This window comes from Coloeus monedula (assembly GCF_965178545.1).
Source record: "Coloeus monedula genome assembly, chromosome: 28".
Taxonomy (NCBI): Eukaryota; Metazoa; Chordata; class Aves; order Passeriformes; family Corvidae; genus Coloeus; species Coloeus monedula.
This window is the reverse complement of record NC_138808.1, coordinates 1,773,216-1,793,261: the sequence shown is the minus strand read 5'-3', so window position 1 is coordinate 1,793,261 and position 20,046 is coordinate 1,773,216. Positions and strand designations below refer to the sequence as shown.

At 53.9% G+C, this 20,046-nt stretch overlaps 1 protein-coding gene across 1 annotated transcript in view; it reads left to right on the top strand.

The window, feature by feature from the left end:
* PEBP4 (phosphatidylethanolamine binding protein 4) overlaps positions 1-20,046 on the top strand; it is a gene marked incomplete at both ends in the record, with an annotated part of 70,029 nt that overhangs the window by 19,351 nt on the left and 30,632 nt on the right. The window contains one exon of the mRNA XM_082298413.1: positions 13,157-13,255. Within this exon, the coding sequence (XP_082154539.1) occupies positions 13,157-13,255 (99 nt within the window). The remainder of the gene's footprint in view (positions 1-13,156; positions 13,256-20,046) is intronic.

The following is a 20,046-nucleotide window of genomic DNA, read 5'->3' as shown; positions in this document are numbered from 1 at the left end:
TTTTGTGCTCAGGGCAAGGATCTGTGGCTTTTCTGTGTAAGGCCAGTGGCTGATCCGTAGGGATCTTGCTCCATCCCAGGAGCTCTTCTAACCCATTCTAATGCAAATGTGCATTAGCTGATAATCGGAATGTTGAGTGGATTATTTCACCCCCCAGACGAGCTGCTGCAAGGCACATTTTTAGTTTGGTTTTTCGTTTATTTTTTTTTTCCCTTTTACTATATTAAACCAAAAGGGAAAAAAAATTAAAAATCCAAACCAACCCTCCCAGCCGCAAAGAAACCCACCTTGGGATCAGGATTGATCCCCAGGGATCTGGGCAGGAAGCAGGATCTCTGTTTTTCCCCTCTCGAGGCCAAAAAGAAATGAAGACCCCAGGACCTGGTGGCACCCTCGAACAGCTTTATGGCATGTGCTCCCTAATTGCATCGGCAAACATTTGTGGTGTAATTAAAGCCGGGAGCCACCAAACCGTGAGAAATCAATTAAAAGGAATCCTGGCTGTGGGAGCAGCATCCCATCCCTCCTGCCTGTCCTGTGAAGATGCTGCTTTATCCTTTCTCTCCCCCTCTCCCACCCCCCAAAAAAAATCCCACAGAATGGGGTTGATCCCCCTAAATGGGGTTTTGTCCTTCCGATCTCTGGGATGCTGGAGCGTCCCTGCCCTGTGGTGTCACAACGTCGCTGCTGGTGTCGATTTTGGTGGGTTTTGGGAATTGAGGAGTTGCCTTTGGTGCTGCAGGATGGGGAGAAGAGGGAGAGTCTCAATGTCAGCATGGGATGTGGGGTTTTTCTGGGAGCAGCCACAGGTTGGGTTGTAGGTTAAAGGCGCCAGGCTCAGCTCCTGCCAGGAGCAAATGGAAACGTGCAGGAAATGGGCATTTTTTCCAGCAGGGTTTGGATTTTGGGGTGTAAACAGGGAAGGGAGATCAGCCCTTAGGAACAGGAGCCTCCCGTGAGATCTCATTAAAAAATGTTTAGGAATAATGGGAGAAATCTACACCCATGTACCTCCAGAAAGGGTTTTGGGGTTTGGGTATAAACAGGGAAGGGCCATCCCACTGTGGGAATCATGGAATGCTGCTGCTGCCTCTGCTCCAAGCCCTCAGTATCTTTGCAAAACCCCCTCTCACTCCAGGAGCAGCTTTTGGCTCGATCCATCACCCCAAACACCGGGATTTGGCTGGAATCCGCCATCTCCCCCATCCTGCTCCAAGCACGGGACACTTCACCCTCAGAGACGAAATCCCCCCATGCTCCGAGAGCTTGGAAAAAAGATCTGAATCCACCAAAACAAACCCTTTCCCTGCACGTGCGGCTGCTTCCCCTGGGAGAGGCTGAAAGAGAGACTGGAGCGCATGTGACAGATGTTAATCGCATCATTTAATGCACTCCTGGAAGGCACTTGGATACAGGGATGGGGAGGAAGAGCAGAATAGACTATTGTCTCCCGTTTCCGGCAGCATCCCCAAGGGATGGAGAACCCCAGGGAATGGAGAACCCCGGGCTGCACAACTCACCCAGGGTTTGGTAGGGAGGTGGGAATGGCCACGCTGAAATTTGTGGGGTTTCTGCTGTATCCACGGTCAATGCGCCCGTTTCGGTACAAAGGAATGATAAAAAAAGGCATAAAAATGGTTTTGGGTTGTTTTCCAAAGGGCTGTTTGGGGGGGAAAACTGGAGAGGGGGGAATAGGGAAGGAGGGGTGGTGTGTGATCCACAGCCTGGACCAGACACAGATACAGGAGAGGGGAAACAGGGATGGAGGGATCGTACCTGATCCACAGCTTGGACCAAACACAGTCCTTATAGCTGAACAAACAAACCCTAATAGCTGAACATCCCTGGAGCAAGCAGGGAATATAGGAGAGGGAAAATAGGGATCTTGTCTGATCCACACCCTGGACCAAACACAGTCCAGGATACAGGAGAGGGGAAATAGGGATGGAGGGATCACACCTGATCCACACCTGAGCATCCCTGGAGCAGCACATGGATACAGAAGGGAAATAGGGATCACACCTGATCCACTCCCCAGAATCCCTTTAGCCAGGTCAAGATACAGGAAAAGGGGAAATAGGGATGGAGGGATCACACCTGATCCACGCCTGAGCATCCCTGGAGCAAACAGGGGATACAGGAGAAGGGAAACTGGGATGGAGGGATCGGAGCTGATCCACACCTGAGCATCCCAGGAGCAAACATGGATACAGGAGCGGGAAAAATAATGATGGAGGGATCACATCTGATCCACACCTGAGCATCCCTGTACAGAATGAGGGATACAAGAGGGAAAACCCTGGTGGAGGGATCATTCCTGATCCACACCTGAGACCCCCTGGAGCAAACACCTCCTGCTTGGCCTGGGGAACGATGAAAGCCCATCCAACATCCACCGTGGGTTGGAAAGGGGATATTTGCCGGCGGCAGGGAATTGCATTTCCAAGGCAGAAGCAGCATCCCATGGGCTGCTTCCCTGATTGAATTCCCCCTTGGTGACCCGGGAAGGTAATTGAGGCGCAGGGGAGCCAGGGCAGAGCGCACCCCCTGGAAATCAGCACCTCCAGCCACCCCCTCCCCGAGCCGGGCAGCGACTGAGGCGAGGTGCCTTCAAGGTGCCTGGAAGTAACCAACTTATTGCCTAATAGATTTCTCAGTCATGAATTCCCCGTGCTCCGTATGCCCCCCAATCAGAGCAATTATGGATTTAAATGGAGCTGGAATCCGTGGTGCAGAAAATGCCCGTTTTAGCGGGAGATTGGCCAGAGGTGAGGGACCTGGAACACCCCTGGTAATGAAAGCTCTTCACAGCTTGCCGTGTTCCACCCGGGAATAATTGCTGCAGCCTGTGATACGGATCCGGCTGCGTTAATGATGCCCTGTTCCTTTTCACAGGACTCATTTCAGCTTCCCCCATTTTTCTTTCCCCGGGATTTCAAAGCGCCGAGGCATCGTGGGAATTAACGCATTAACGCGGCCGTTGTGGCGCTCGGGGTAGTTCCAAATGTTATTCCCGGCTTTTCGGCCGGGATCGATTAACAAAGTGCCGGGGAGCCTCGGGAAAGGGTGGCTGGAGGGGGATGGAACGTGACACGGGTGTCATCCTCGCGTCCATCGCATTTGGAATTGATTCGTCGTGACAGGATGGAATTATCAGAACAAAACGTACTTCAGGAATTAAAAAAGAAAAAAAGAAAAAAATTAAAATAATAAGAGAAAAAAAAAAATAGATGTTTTGGATTGGAAATAAAACTCCCCTTAACTTCCGAATGAAAACCACATCCAAGGGAGACAGTTGGCTTCTCCTCTGAGTTTATTATTAAATATTTTACCAGGGAGGGAAGTTCTGAGCTGAGCATCTTTTCCCTCCTGTTCCTGGCAAGAGTAGTTTGTGTGGAGGGAGGGTGAGCTCTTGGTTGTTTTCCCGAAGCTCTTTCTGGGGGTAGATTTCTCCCATTATTCCTCGATTTAAACAGCTTTTTAATGAGATCTCAAGGCAGGGTCCTATTCCTAAGTGATATTGGGAATATATCTGTGCTTCCAATATATCTCTATCTGGAATATAGTGTGTATTTCCATATAGGACATATATAAATGTATGTATGGAATTAATAGAGAATATATAGAGAATATATAGAGAATATACAGAGAATATATAGAGAATATACAGAGAATATATAGAGAATATACAGTGACTGTATAGAGAATATATATAGAATATATAGAATATATATATACAGAATATAGAATATATACAAAATTATCTCGAAATATATATAAAAAGACACAAATGTACCTATTCTATATGGAAATTCAGGAGATATAAAATATTTATTCCCAATATATGATCTATTATATATTATCTGTATTTTATAATATATTTGATTTGGTGCATAGGGCTGGGAGAAAGGCCCTGGCTGTGCTTTTGGATACTCACAACTCGGAAGCAGCAAATTCCAAGTGCTGGGAGGGGGTTCCAGCAGGTAAATGGATGCCGTGGGTGGGTCGGTGCTGCATCCCCAGGGATGGAGCCGGACGGAGCAGCTCCCGCCGCTCCTGAAATGCTTTAATTTCCCCCCAAATGGAGCCGAGATATTTTTTTTCCCTCCCTGCTTTTGCCATCGCTCCAGCTGAAGCTCCCAGGGGGCTCCGGGATTAATTTCCTCGGGTGACCCTGGGAGCCGCAGCCGCCTGACCCCGGCGCCGGAGGGGCCGCGAGGTCGCGGCGAGGGAGCAGAGGGGACCCGCGGCCGCTGATAAGGAGCTCGGGGCGCTGCGGAGTTTGGACAGCGAGGAAATGGCATTTCCAGTTAACTCAATCCCGGAGCGGCCCCGGCCGAGCCGCAGCGCTGAGATTCAATTACCGGCGCCGTCCCTGGGGACAGGAGTGTCACCGTCCCCCCCAGCGCCGGCCGCCAGCTCCGAGGCCACCCCGGGACCATCGGTGGCCTCGGGGGCGGCTCGGGGTCCCTGCGGAGGGGTCGGGGCTGGCGAGGGGTCGGAGCTGGCAGCGAGGGGTCGGGGGGTGTTCGGGATTGATCAGCGAGCAGGGGGAGAGCGCCGGGAGCTTGTAGGAGTGGGGTTTTATCTCGCTCTTCTTCCTGTAAGGAGTCGGGCCGTGGGTTTTCTCTTGGAGCAGGGGAATGGAGGCAGCGCTGGGGTTTGGTGGCTGTGGGGGGGGTGTGGTACCCGCTGAGCATTGTCCCGTGTCTCCTACACAGGGCATGGAGCAGAGCCAGACAGTTCCCATAGGGGCCTGTCCATGTCTGGATGGTTTTAGGGCTGATCCCAGTGGAGGAGGGGATGGGAGAGAGGCTGGTGAGGAGCTGGGGAGGCTCCTCTCAGCCCCGTGTGCTGCGGGGTGTGATAAGATTCCTCACAAAGACCACGGGGATGTCTGCTGGGACAGCGGCCACATTCCTGAAGTGGGGCATGCTCAGATCGCCTGGATTTCCTACGGCCAGGATCTGTCCTTGTCCCCAAATCCTCCTCCCTCAGAATCACAGAGTGGTTGAGGTTGGAAAAGCTCTCCAAGATCATCGAGTCCAGCCCGACGCCCACCTTGTCCCCAGCCCAGAGCTCTGAGTGCCACCTCCAGCCCTTCCTGGGACACCCCCAGGGATGGGCACTCCAAACCTCCCTGGGCAGCCCCTGCCAAGGCCTGACCACCCTTTCCATGAGGAAATTCCTGCTGCTGTCCACCCTGAGCCTCCCCTGGCCCAGCCTGAGGCCGTTCCCTCTCCTCCTGTCCCTGTTCCCTGGGAGCAGAGCCCGACCCCCCCGGCTGCCCCTTCCTGTCAGGGGCTTGTGCAGAGCCACAAGGTCCCCCCTGATCCCCCTTTGCTCCAGGCTGAGCCCCTTTCCCAGCTCCCTCAGCCGCTCCTGGGGCTCCAGCCCCTTCCCAGCTCCGTTTCTCCGTGGCCAGTTTGGGACAGGTGTGCCGGGTGTTTGGCTCCATCCACAGCCCCGAGCCCAGCAGGGAGCCGGGACTGTGGCAGTGGGATAATTCCACTTGTGCTGGAGCCTGTGAAAACGCTCTTTCTTTTCCCAGAGCAAAATCTAATCCAGAAGAGAAGAAAACACTCATTATTTAATTTTCCCCGGTATTTTTGTGTGCTCATGGGATTTTAATGGGATTAATTATTATTTAATTTGCGCTTTGGCAATTCATTTGTGCTGAGCTATTCTAGTATTGGAGAGCCAGCCATGCTCAATCCCTTTTGCATCTCCATCCGTGCTGCCAGCCTTCTTCCCAGATACCCATGCATCCCCCAATCCCATCCACCTTTCTTCCAGGTACCCATCCTGTCCCATCCAAAGCGTCTCCTCATTGCCAGCTTCCTCCTTTATTTGATTTTCTTTGTAATCTCTGGCTGCCAGACCCCAGATGGGAAAATCCGAGCAAGGATCATCAACTTGGGGTCACAACGTGGAGGAGCTGGTGCCTCCCAGGCATTCCTGGTGCGGGAGCATCCTTGTGCCCCACCCCTGGGACCAGCATCCCTCTGTCTCCATGGGAACATCCCTCCATCCCCATGTGAGCATCTCTACATCCTCATGTGAGCATCCCTCAGCCCCCATCCCCCCATCTCCGTGTGAGCGTCCCTCAATCCCTCCATCTCCGTGTAAGCATCCCTCAATCCCCCTCTCCCCATCTCCGTGTGAGCATCCCTCAATCCCCCTCTCTCCATCTCCACACATTCCACAACATTCTTCCATTCCATCCTCCCATTCACAACATCCTTCCATCCCTCCATCCCCACGAGGGAATCCCTCCACACAAAGCATCCTCCATTCTCATCCCTCCATGTCCACAAGAGCATCCCTCCATGTCCATGTGAGGATTCTTCCATTCCCATCCCTCCATCTCCATGTGAGCATCCCTCCATCCCAAATCCTCCCTTTCCATGTGAGCATCCCTTCATCCCGTGCAAAAACCTCTCCATCCCCATCTCTCCATTTCCATGGGCGCATCCCTTCATCCCAGGTGAGCATCCCTCCACCCCTCTCCATTCCCATCCCTCCATGTCCACAGGAGCATCCCTCCATCCTGTACAAAATTCCATCCCCACCTCTCCATTTCCACAGGAGCATCCCTCCATCCTGTACAAAATTCCATCCCCACCTCTCCATTTCCATGCCCGCATCCCTCCACCCCATGCCAGCCTCCCTCCATCCCCACCTGAGCCCCTCTCCACCCCCATCCCCGCATTTCATCCCAGGCGAGCCTCCCTCCATCCCCCTCCATCCCCGCCACTTCCCCAGATAATGAGAGCGAGTTTAAAAAACTTAAAGCCTCTTCCTGCCCGCGGTGAGTGACACAAATGGAGTTCATATTTAATCATCTGTTAACTCGTTGTCTATTATAGCTCTTTAATAGCACCAGAGATATTCTTAATGAAGCATGATTTAAGGTATTTACAGCTCTAGGACCGACAGACATCACTCACAGTGTGCAGGTAATGAGGCGTAAAACAGCTCTGGAAACCGTAAAAATGGGAGAGAGAGAGCGAGGAGGGAGAGAGAGCAGGCAAGGAGTTCAGAGCTGAATTGTTCCAGGGTTTGTTTTAAAATGTTTAGGCATTTAAAGTCATTTCAGCTTCGCTGAGGTGTCTGGTAGCACCGAGTTCAGCAATTCCCAGCGCTGAGAACCCCTGGCTTGCCAGGAGGGGTCTGGTCCCCTGATACTCCCGAGCTGGGACATCTCAGGAATCACGGGAGGGAACAGGGAAAAAGCTTTTGAGGGTCCCCAAGGACCATCCAGGAGCAAAGCCTGGAATTTCTGGGTGCATTTTCCCCTTTGTTTTTCCACTCGATGGCACAGCCATGGAAGGGAACAGCAATGACCCTTCCCTTTGCTTGCCTGCAAATGCCACCCCTGTGCGACACTTTAAGTTTTGTATTTTTTCCCCCAGAAAAAAAAAAAAAGGAAAAAAAAAAAAAGAAAAAAAAGAAAAAAAGAAAAAAAAAAACCCACCAGAACCCAAGCCAAGTTTTGGAAAATAATTTGTGACGGAGGTGCCATTCTGCATCAAAATATTGTGTAGAAAATGTCAAATGTCACCAATCCATGTGTCCCCCCGTGTGATAGTAATTGGGCTGGACGGCTGCGCTCTGCCACCGCAGCCGCTCGCCGCCTCCTCCTCCTCCTCCTCCTCACACACCGCTCGGGAAATGTGTCGCTTCCCGAGTCCATCCCGGCTGCCCTGCCTGCGGAGCGGGGCCGGCCGCGGTGTCCCCAGCCCGGGGACGAGTGCGTGGTGCTCATTAGGCTCCAGCAGCGATAAACAGCTCCTGGGGAAAAGGGGGGCAGCTGGAGCGGGGAGATCTTGGGGTGTTGATTCCCTCCTGGATTTCTCTCCTGGCTGGGAGATGTGGCTCCATTTCCCTGATGTTTTGCCCTTGATGATTTAGGTGGAACTTGATTTGGGGAACCCAAAGCAGAGCCACAGTGGGGTCCTTGATTGAGGAATCACAGCCTGTTGCTCCCCTCCTTCCCCAGAAGTGCTCCAGTCACCTGCATTTCCAGCACCAGGGACCCTTTGGAATATTCATCCCACTTTCTGCCTGGTTCTGTTGGGTGTGTAACATCCCCATTGCAGTTTGACTGCGCAGAGCTGCTCGAATTCACTCCGAGGGAATTCTTCCAGAGCAAATAATCCATTCCTTAGAGCATCCCAAGCCCTTAATCTGGGAACAACCCTTTCACACACACCCCTCAACAATCCCGGGTGAATCAATCCTCATTAGGACATTAGGCTGCATAAATATTTGGCCGGTGAGGGAGCCCCGAGGGAGAGCAGAAGGATGGGGAGAGAGTTGCAGTTGGAAATTCAATGAAGTTCCCTTCGGCAGCGGGAGCCGGCGGGGGGGGAGCCAGGCCTGGGAGAGTTGGGCCAAGCCTTCAGCCGGTGCCTCTTGTCCCCTTGGGCAAGTCCTGCGGAGCAGGGTTAATTCTGCTGACCTGGTTTTTCTTGCCCGTGGAAGTGGCGAGGCGCAGGTGGAAAACGAGGAGGTGAAATCCTGCCCGCGCTCGGCAGCTCCTTCCCGAAGCCACAACACAACTCGGTCGCAAACAAGTTCTTTGCCGCCGAGGAAGGAGCTGGAATTTCTCTCTGGCGAGGCAGCAGCAGCAGAATTGCAAAGTCGGTGCCTGTTATAGAAACTTTTTAGTACTGGGGACAAGCCAAGAAAAAAGCCCAGATTGATCTCAAATCTCAGCTGGTGCTGGCGGCGCTTCCACCTCCGACTCCTGCACTGGTGGCACGTGAGCCGGACCCTCCAAGCATCCCCGAGGAGAGCTGGGTTGATGTTTCCCAGCGTTCTGGGTACTCTTCCCAGCTCCCTGCCCAGCCAGGAGCTCCTGCCCTGCTCTGGAAGGTGGTTTTGGGGTTGATTGAGGTTTTCTGGTTTGTAATTGCCTAAAGCCAGCTCTTCCCTGGCTCCAGCGTGGGCGCTGCGTGCTTGGGGTGCATCCCCCCCATCCCATCTCCTCACCGGTGGGTCCGGCCTGGATCATCTCATGCCATCGAAGTCCTTCACACTGGGATAATCCAGGCTGTGGCAACGCCAGGCTGCAGCTCCCAGGGAGGTGAAAGGTTTTTGGCTCAGATTCCATCACAACCTGCCCGTGCCATGATTTCCTTCGGCAGCCAGGGAAATTCCTTCCAAGCTGTCAAGGATGTGGGTGGCATTGGGGCAGCTGGGAATTTCACCTCATCCCATGAGTGGCGAGGGGCTGGTGCAGGGAACATCCCATGCTCCGGGTGGGCGCGGGCAGGGAATGGCTCCGAGGGATGGGTGAGCTGGGAGGATCCAGACTGGATCCATCCAAACCTATTCATTCCCTGTGCCGGGAAGCGGGCGCTGGGCTGGGGCCTGGCTGGGGCTTTGTTCCTTAATTTTGGGATGGAATTCCTACGGCAAAGCTGGGCACCATCCCAGAATAAAGCACATTTTAATCCGTTTTTCCTCCACACCATGGTAAAACAGATGCCAACGGGATGGATGCACCGACAACGGGCACCGCAGGGCTCACCCACCTCCATGCCCAACCCAAGCCGGGTATCCCTGGCAGGGCAGAGCTCCGAGGCCACCCTGGTGCTGCCGAAAACACCGGAGCACTGCATGTGTGCTGCTTCCATGTGCGCCGGTTTCCAAGGAAACCGCTCGCTCTACATGTGTGTCGCTTAACACCCTATTTGCTTTCATTTGGATAAGTCTTTAATTCCTGTGCAGCCCCGGCTCGGCGGGATCTGTTGAGCTCCGTGTGTATCCCCGGCGCACAAAATCCCTCTCCCGCCTGCCTGCCTCTTGGAAAAGTCCCTGCCTGCTCAGAGCAAGTTTCCTAAACCTGTGCCTAATTGGAGCAGCTAATGCTTTCCGTGGGAATAACTGGATATTTCCCTGCTGCTTCCCCTCTAGAAACAATCAGCGGGGAAAACGCGGAATGCGGCGCTCCTGTCACCTGCCACCAGCTCTGCTGCTCCGGCTCTGCAGTGGGTGGAGGAGCAAGGCAGGATGCCCCTTCCCAGGGGTGTGAGGGGCAGAGCTGGGCGGTGCAGACATGGATCCGAGCCCTTGGGAAGGCGGCAGCTCCTGTCAGTGGTTAAATGTTGGTTTTAAAGTGTCCTGGGGTGAGGAAGCAGGGAAGGGTGGCCTTGGAAGCGTGACCCGGTTGGTGTCACACATCAGCCTGGAGAAGGGAAGGATCCAGGGAGAGCTCAGAGCTCCTTGCAGGGCCTAAAGGAGCTCCAGAAGAGCTGGAGAGGGACTGGGGACAAGGGATGGAGGGACAGGACACAGGGAATGGCTTCCCACTGCCAGAGGGCAGGGCTGGATGGGATATTGGGAAGGAATTCCTGGCTGGGAGGGTGGTGAGGGGCTGGGATGGAATTCCCAGAGGAGCTGTGGCTGCCCCTGGATCCCTGGCAGTGCCCAAGGCCAGGCTGGAGCCCCCTGGGACAGTGGGAGGTGTCCCTGGGCATGGCAGGGGTGGCACTGGATGGGCTTTAAATCCCTTCCCACCCAAGCCATTCCATGATTCCATGACACTGATAGGACACGCTGTGTCCCCACTGGGCCCTGCGCTCCAGCACCTCCTCCTCGAGCAGGAGTGACCGACGAAGCTTTTGGGGGTGTTTTGCTCCCCCGAATTTTCATCTGCAGCAACCCAAAGTGGCTTTTTCTTCCCTGTCCCACTTCCTCCCTTCCCTTTGCACAGCAAGATGCCGCCTGCTCTTGTGGCACTGGAGGAATTTTCTGATCTAAAGCCACTTTCCTCCTCTCCCAAAATCCCCGGGGCTGGCTCATGCTTGTAGAGCTGAGCAGCTCCCGTGTCACTCGGGGCTGGCTCCCATCTGCAGCCCTGACAGCAGCTAATGCTGTTAGCCTGTGTCGAGGAGGGATTTCAGCATTAAAAACCCCCAAAATCACCACACTTGGGCCGCTCTGCTGCTCGCAAACAGTTCAAAAACACTTCCCCCGTGTTTGGGGTGCCGGGCATGGCCCAGGGGTGTCACACAGGGGGGTTTTGGGGTGGCTTTGGGGGGCTGGTGCAGCCTCGGGAGCAGCGCGGGATGAGCAGCCGGGATTAACTCGGCTCGGGGAAAGCTTTGCTATCTTTAGCTGGAAGGTGAGGGATTGTGGCTCTTAGGGTGGCCGGCAGGTGAGGAGAGAGAAAAATCCGCGGGGCCAGCCCGGCTCGGGGCGCTGACCCCAGCTCCTGTCCCCACGGGGGTCTGGCCCCACCGGCCCCCGGCCGCGTGCGCCGTCACCTTTCTAGGCCACAATCTGTCCCCAATTCCGAGCCTGCTGTTAGCTTCACTTGCACTCTATTCTCGTGTTTGCTGTTATTTTTTAACACTTTATTTTTTTTTCCCTCCCCATTTTTTTCCTTTTTTTTTCCTTTTTCTTCTTTATTTTTTTTTTAATTTTTTTTTTTTTTTTTTTTTTTTTTTTTTTTTTTGCATAAAAGCACTATCCTCTCCCCAGAGCCTGCCTGGAGCGAAGGCATGGTCTGTACAACTGCAATTATTTCGAAGAACAGATGGAGTGAGGAGCAGAAAGTCTGTTAATAGTAATAGAAATGCTACATGTTAACCTGGACAGCACACGATGACAGTCCCATGACTACACGTTCTGTTCCCACCAGCTGGGCTCCGAGCGGAGCCGAGAGATTCAGAAACGCCGAGCTCGGCTCCGCACCCTCCCCAAAGTTAGAGCTCAAATTCCTTCACACTTGCAGCGTAGGGTTTTTGGGTTGTCGGGCTTCTTCTCCCCCTCCCCTCCTCCTCCTCCTCCTCCTCCTCCTCCACCTCCTCCTCCTCCTCCTCCTCCTCCTCCTCCTTTTTCCCATTAAACACCGATTTTGCTGCTTCTCATCTCTGTTTTTTCCTTCAGCCGGCCGCAGCTGGGAGCGTGGTGGGGCTCAGCCTCGAGGTCCTGACCTTGAGCCTCACGTGGTGCCGCCAGCGCGGCCCCTTTCCCACGCTCACATCTGCAGGGTTGATGTAATTCCCCCACCCCAGATGATGCCACGCTGGGATTTAGGGAGCGGGGCAGCGGCCGCGCTCCCGGGCGGGGCGGTTTGCAGGAGTTTGGGATTTTCTCTGCAACTGTTGCAAGCTGGTGGTGGAATGGGTTGAAATCGGCGTTTTCTGGTTCAAAGTGGCGCTCCCTGCAGAGGTGGGGTCTTTGAGAGGTTTAAGGGGTGCCACGGGAAAGGGGCACAGGGGGAATTTGGTTATGGCAATGCTCCAGGGTTTGTTTTTTTTTTGCCTCATTTACCCCAACCAGAGGTTGGGAAATGGAGCAGAAATATTGAGTCAGCCCCACGAACCTCGCTGTGCAAATCCCTGCCTGGTTTCACAAGAGGCCAGGGATGCAGCCACAGAGCTCCAGCTAATTCCAGTGGGAATTGCAGGGCTAAATCCCAGGCTGCTGGTGAAAGCCCAGCCCCCGGGGCAGCTGGAGCGGAGCGTGGCACCGCTGGTGCCCTGGCAGGCGCACCTGGAGGTTTTATTAGGATATAGATCCCTTAATCCAGGTGCTTGTGGGATAATCTGGTGCCTGAGGTCCTGCCAAATCCCTGGAGATCAGCAGGTTTTCCCTGCAGAGGTCACTTCCAACCCAGCTCCACCCTCAATGGACCAAAATATCCACGTGGGCTCCGTGCTGGGGGCACCTTGGGGTGCTGAGTGCCCTCAGTGGGGACCTGGAGTGGGCTGTGGGGGTTTCCTGGGGGCTAAAGCGGTGTCATCCATAAATCCCAGCTCTCTTTGCCCAATTCCATCACCCAGGAGTGGTACCTGAGCTCCAGGAGCATCCCAGGAGCATCTTTTGGTTAATTTGGGATGCGTGGGGCAGAGTTTGGCTCCTCCCAGCCGCTCCCACGGAGGATGGGGCACCCAGCTTGTCCCCAGTCACCACTGGATCCCAAAAAATCCTTTTCTTTGGAGGAGGCAGAACCCACATTTTTCCTCTGGGTTCCAAAAACCAAGTGGGTTTTTGGCCTCCCCTGGCACCCGTTCCTCGCTCCCCTCTGGGGTGATACAACCCTCAGAGTGCACCTGCTGGGAAAGAGTGGAAAAAGAGGGATTTGGGGGATTCTTGCTGTCACCCTATGCCCACAGTGTCACCTTCTGCTCTCTTGCAGCACAAGAAATACGTCCTGGTGATGGTGGATCCCGACTCTCCCAACAGAGCCGACCCCCGGAACCGCTTCTGGAGGCACTGGCTGGTCACCGACATCCTGGTGAGTCCATCGGGGTCATTCCCAAGCATCCCGGGGAGGGCTGGATTCCCATGGAGAGCAAACTCCTCCCGGTGAAATCCCGGAGGACGAGTGTTTGCCAGAGAAATGTAAATGGTGCCGGGCGTGTAGGTAGGGAAGAGCTTCCTCAGGCTATATAGAGCCAGGCTGGTCCAAAAATATTGCTGCTTGGGGTTTGGGTTTTTTCCCCCCCCCCCTCCTTCTCCTAAGGAAATGTTGAAAAAAAACTCCCAAAAACACTTTGCCAACTCGCCACCACCGGTTTTCTCTGCAGAGACAACGCGTCCTTCCAAACAGCTCCTGCCGCCGGTTGGGTTTTGTGGTTAAAAAAAGTGGGTTTGGCGAAAATCTCAATTCCTTTTCTGGTTTTTAAATTCTTTTGGGGGGGTTAAAATGGTTTGAAATCGGTGAGAAAACACTGGGAAGAAATAAATTTGGGATGAGCGGTGGTGCTTCCCAGCGCTGTGTCCACGGGACGAGTCCTTCCCCCTGTCCCGGCGTGTCATGGCTTCGCTCCCAGAAATATTTTGGGGAAGCAGTTTGTTCCCCTCCTGCTTGCTTTTATCTCTTCAAAACACGAGATGCTGCAGCCCTAAATCAATCTAACTGATAATCTGGGTACTAAAGCCTAATTAAGATATCAATTAATTTGCAGCGTGCATTTAACAAGAAATATCGCGTCGTTCTCCTCTATTATTCTCTGAAATTACTGCTGAGGGCTCTTTGTACAGATACCTTAATTAGACTTTTTATTGTTAATGGGCATATTAAGCAAATTAAAACTGGATATTAATACTTTCCATGAATTCCATAATTGGCTGAAAAATAGGAAGCGTCGGGAATAATTGCGGGAATTTGTGTACAGGGCTTGGGGTTTTTTGGGGTTTTTTTTGGTGCTGTTTTGTGTTTTAATCCTTCCCAGAAACCCTTCTGCATTTCTAACAACAGGGTCCTGGAAGTCTCTCATTAATTTTAATATTTACCAAACGCAAAGGAGCCCAAGCTCCTGGGTTTCCTTCTGCACACAGATCCTTCGGAGCCGTTCCCTCTTGCTAATTATTAAATTATTGAGGTTTTCCTTTTTTTTTTTTTTCCCTTTTTTTTTTGGGTGGAGGGGGAGGGGGAGTATAAAATCCTTTAAGCGAAGAAGGGAATCGTGGGATTCAAACCTGCAGCACGAACGGAAGGTGGGGTTTTATTTCCCGGCGGTTTGTGATCTCGAAGGTCAAAAATTCCGTGTCAGGCCATGCAAGAGGGCGGGAAAAAGGAGATTTTTGGGAAGGGAAAAGGGTTTTCCCCATCTGCCAGGGATGGGGCTGATCCCAACTATTCCTCAAGCTTTCTTATCACAAGATAAATACATTTATAAATATAAACACACATATCCGAGCAGGGATTTGGCCTCGATGCTCCTGATGGTCCCTTCCAACGTGAGACGCTCCCTGATTCCATGGAATATTCTATATAAAACATATATATTGATATGATCCCTATAATGATGGGATAAATATATCCCCTCTATCCCCGTGGGTGTGTGTATGTGTATCTCTCCTCTACACACACAGCAATGCGTCTAAATCCCCCAAATCCCACAAAATGCACAAGAAACCGCCAAAAATCAGCCACGTTCTGGCAGGACACCACGACAAAACCACCTCGGCTCGGTCCCCACGGCTGGGGGTGCAGTGGGGGGGGGATCCTGGTGTGTCCCACCGGGGCTGCAGGCGGAGTTTTCCCGATCCCCCAGCCCCAAAGGTGGGTGCGGAGCCGGCGGGCTCAGCCACATGGTGTCTCGTTGAGATGCAGATCCTCGGGGGGGATATGGAAGTCTTGGCTCCGAGGAGCTTCAGCTGACAGGCTTATTTGCACACTGGCTCTAAAATAACCGTGTAGGCTTTACATGACACCTTCTGTTGCTTTGGTGCAGAGAGGGCCTTGCAAGTGCCTTTCTCCGGGAGGGACGGGGTGGCCGGCGCCGTGCCGGGGGGCAGGCGGAGCCCCCATGCCCACCAGTGCCCTGGTGTCACCCCAGCATCGCCCAGCATCACCCCAGCACCGAGCCAGCGTCACGCCAGTATCGCCCAGCAGTGCCCAGCAGTGTTTGGGTGTCACCCCAGTTATCATCCCAGGGTTGCCTGCCCAGCACCGCTCGGGTATCACCCCAGCATCGTCCAGCAGTGCTTGGGTATCACCCCAGGATCACCCCAGCGTCACCCAGCATCACCTGGGTATCACACCAGCATCACCCAGTGTCAGCCCAGTATCACCCAGCATCATCAAGCATCACCCAGCATCACCCAGCATCACCCAGCATCCCTTGGGTACCACCCCAGTATCACCCAGCATCACCCAGCATCACCCAGCATCACCCAGCATCCCTTGGGTACCACCCCAGTATCACCCAGCATTGCCCAGCATCACCCAGCATCCATTGGGTACCACCCAGTATCACCCAGCATCACCCAGCATCACCCAGCATCCATGGGGTACCACCCCAGTATCACCCAGCATCACCCAGCATCAGTTCGGCATCACCCAGCATCCCTTGGGTACCACCCCAGTATCACCCAGCATCACCCAGCATCCCTTGGGTACCACCCCAGCATCACCCAGCATCACCCAGCATCCCTTGGGTACCACCCCAGCATCACCCCAGCGTTGCCGATCGCCACCCCAGCACTGAGCCAGCATCATCCTAGTATTTCCCAGCATCATCCCAGCATCACCCAGTGTCACCCCAGCATCCCCCAGCGTCACTCCAGCATCGCCCAGCAGTGACTGGGTATCACTCCAGCACTGCCCAGCAGCCCTTGGGTATCACCCAGTATCACCCAGCATCACTTCATTATCACCCCAGTATCACCCAGCATCACCCAGTATCACCCCAGCACCAACCCAGCACCACTGGGTATTGCCCTGGCTCTGCCCCAGTATCGCATGGGTGTTGCCTTGGGTATCACCCCAATATCCCTTAGGTTTGGCCTGGCATCCTCTCAGCATCCCTTGAGTATTGCCACAGCATCCCTCCAGCATCTCTCCAGCATCCCTTGGGTACCACCCCAGCATCCCCCCAGCATCACTTGGGTACCACCCCAGCACCCCCCTGGCATCCCTTGGGTATCACCCTGGCATCACTTTGGTATCACCCCAGCATCCCTTGGGTACCACCCCAGCATCCCTCCAGCATCCCCTCAGCATTGCTTGGGTGTCACCCCAGCATCCCTCCAGCATCTCTCCAGCATCCCTTGGGTACCACCCCAGCATCCCCCCAGCATCACTTGGGTACCACCCCAGCACCCCCCTGGCATCCCTTGGGTATCACCCTGGCATCACTTTGGTATCACCCCAGCATCCCTTGGGTGTCACCCCAGCATCCCTCCAGCATCCCTCCAGCATCTCCCCAGCATCACTTGGGTACCACCCCAGAATCCCCCCAGCATCACTTGGGTACCACCCTGGCATCCCTTGGGTATCACCCCAGCATCCCCCCAGCATCCCATGGGTACCACCCCAGCATCCCTCCTGCATCCCTTGGGTACCACCCTGGCATCATTTTGGTATCACCCCAGCCTCCCCCCGGCATCCCTTGCGTGTCGCCCTGGCATCCCTCCGGCATCACCCAGGCTTTGCCATTCCCCGGTTTGGAGGGAAGCGGCTCCAGCAGCACTAGATGCCACTCCTGGGTGCTGCAGTACTTTGGCACGCCACCAGCTTTGGGGTTTGGCTTGGGATTTGCTCTCCCAGGTGGGTTTTCGGGATGGAACATCCCATCCCCTCGGCACCGCTCGCCGCTCCTTATCTGCCGCTGCTCCGGCGCCGCTCCGATTGTCAAACACGAGAGATGCTTTCACTCCTATTCAAAATAATTTAAATAAAAATGTTGCTACAAAGTGGAATAATATCTTTTGATGAATGTTTTTAAAGCCCTTTAGGTTTTCATGGTAATTTGCAGTGTAAAATTATTTAGAGATAAGAGCCAAATTAGCTCTTATAGGCGGAGGTCGATATGTCCCGTTATCCATGGAAGCAGTGTTTAAATATAATCAGCCTTTACTCTAATGCAGCATAATTGTTCATTTGAAATAGCTTTTTTTTCCCCCCCTTTTTTTTTTTTTACTCCATTCAATGAGTCATTAAAATATTCAAAGGATAATGCAGTGAATTGGAAATGAATTTATCACATTATCCTGTACATACTGTAGAGCATCAGGTAACCAGGCAAGAGTCGGAACCGGTTTACAGCGAATCCCCGGTAAACAAGGTTTTCCATTTTGTATTCAGTGGGGAAAGGAAAAGAAGGGAGAAAATACTGCCCTTCAAATGGAAAGCTTTCCGTCTTTATTCCCCCTCCTCGGGGAGGAGGAAGGGGGAGGGCGAGAGCAGCGAATTTGTACTCCACCAAAAGCCTCGCCGCTTTAACTTTATTTTTATCAAAATATGTTTGTAACAGAAAGTCGTTATGGAAACGGGTTCTGCCAGCCGGGAGAAATCCTGCGCCAGGCTGGAGCCGAGCGGGACCCGCCGGGGGCTGCTGCCGCCGGCACCGCTCAGATCACCCAAAAACCCCTTCCCAGGGCAGGCCTCGGGGGAAACTGAGGCACGGAGCTGCCACAGTCAGCTCTGGGGTTGGGTATGGGAAGTGCATCCAACGTTTTTGAAGGAAAACCATTCCCACCCATCGCCCATCCCGGCTTTCCCCCCGCTGTGGGTGCAGCTCCAACCCCTCCCATGGCTTTGTAGGGCGGAATGGGGATCCCATGGGTGGGGACTGGCGCATTTGGGTGCCGAGGGATGGTGGCACCGCTGTCCCCAGAGGTGCTGGCAGCAGCGCTGGCCTTCCCCGGCGGTGGCCGCGTCTGTCACGGCGCTCGGCACCACCGTTGATAAACAGGCTCCGGGTTGCAAGTGTCACCATAGAAACAGGTGCTGTCTTAAGCAAACAAGGGCTTTATTAACCTTAAAAATTATGGGGGTTTTGCACAAGGAAAGGATGGAAATGGAGCTGCGGGGGGCAGGCTGCTCGCCTGTGCCCGTGGCCCCGTCCCCCGTCCTTGTCCCCATCCCAAAGGGACGTGCGCTCTGCGGGAAACTTTTCCTCTGTAGAACGTGGAATGCGGCTCCAGCTTATCTGGAATGCTTGGATTTATCAAAAATCAGAGAGATCGGCTGTTAATTGCTGGCTGCTGTCCCTCCTGCTGCTCGGCCGCTGGGTGAAGAGTTGTAGGGACACCTTGGGGACGCTTTTGCAGAGCGTTCGTGATCCAGGTGCATTCAGCATCCCAGCAGGAGAAAAACCTTGTCAGGGCAAGGAATGATTTTTAATCATTAATTGATGCCAGAGGGCAAAAATAAATCAGCTTTTGAGTACCCTGCAGGTAGGAGGATTCCACATATTGGGAGATACTGGAGGTGCTGGGGCAGCTTTCCTTGGCTGTGCCGTGCAGGATCCATGAATCCCGCGGATCCGTGGCATCGTGGGATCGCTGATCCCCGGCTCACTGCGGGGGAGAAGGGGCAGCTGGAGGAGTTGGTGCCCGGGTATTGTTCCTCCTCGCTGGAGCCCTCTCGACTCCCCTTTTTGGTGATGAAACCGAGGGTTTGAAAGGGAAAGAACAGAGGGAAATGTTGGTTTAATTGATGACTTGGCTCCTCGGAATACTCAGTTCCCTGGTGTGAGTTTCTGTTGCTGCTCGTTAATGAAGCCTTTATTAATAAAAGAAATCAAAAAAAACCCCAAATAAGTAAAGAGGCTGCTGCTCAGGGGAAGTTTTCTTCACGCTCCAAGCTCCTATGGAAGGAATTCTTCCCTGTGAGGGTGGTGGGGCCCTGGAATGGAATTCCAAGAGAAGCTGTGGCTGCGCCTGGATCCCTGGAAATGCCCAAGGCCAGGTTGGAGCAGCCTGGGACAGTGGGAGGTGTCCCTGGGCATGGCAGGGGTGGCACTGGATGAGCTTAAAGGTCCCTTCCCACCCAAACCACTCTTGATTCCATGAATTTCTCATCCTGAGGAATGTGTGAAAGGAGATTCTGTGCCTGGGAGGAAGTTGGAGACAGGTGGGGGTCGGTTTCTTCTCCCAGGTAACAATGACAGGACAAAAGTTGTGCCAGGAGAGGTTTAGGTTGGATATTGGGAAGATTTCTTCCCTGTAAAGGTTGCCCAGCCCGGGGCAGTGCTGGGGTCGCTTTTCCAGCAGGGATTTCAAAGCCGTGTGGATGTGGCACTTGGGGACAGGGTTTGGTGCTGGCCCTGGCGGTGCTGGGGGAGTGGTTGGACTCAGAGGGCTTTTCCAACCCATACAATTCCAAGATTCCATGATTCTATCAATCCCGGGGGGCTCTGTCCAGCGGCAAGTTGTGTCCCGGGATGCCAGAGGGTTGATCCCACTGCTACGTCCCTGCAAATCCCGGCATTCCCGCCCCGCAGGAGCTGCTGCCGCGCTCCCTGCTCGGCTTTGTGCTCACCTGGAGTGTAATTAATGCTCCCGGGTAATTACACTCCCAGAGCTCCTGGAGAGAGCTGTCACCGAGCAATTCCCGCTGGGACAGCAGGAGCTGGAAGCACCCTGGGGACCAGCAACAGCTCTGCTGAATTTTGGGAATGCCCATCCCACAGCCGGGATGCAGCAGAGACAGGGAGGACGGAGCGTGTTGGCTGCACCCTTTTTGGGGCAGGAAAAGGGGGAAAGCATCCCAAAATCTCCTTCCCTCCTCCACGTGCTCCGCGCTGGGGAGGGCAGGGCCGGCCTGGCACTCGTGGCCAGGGCTTCAACCCC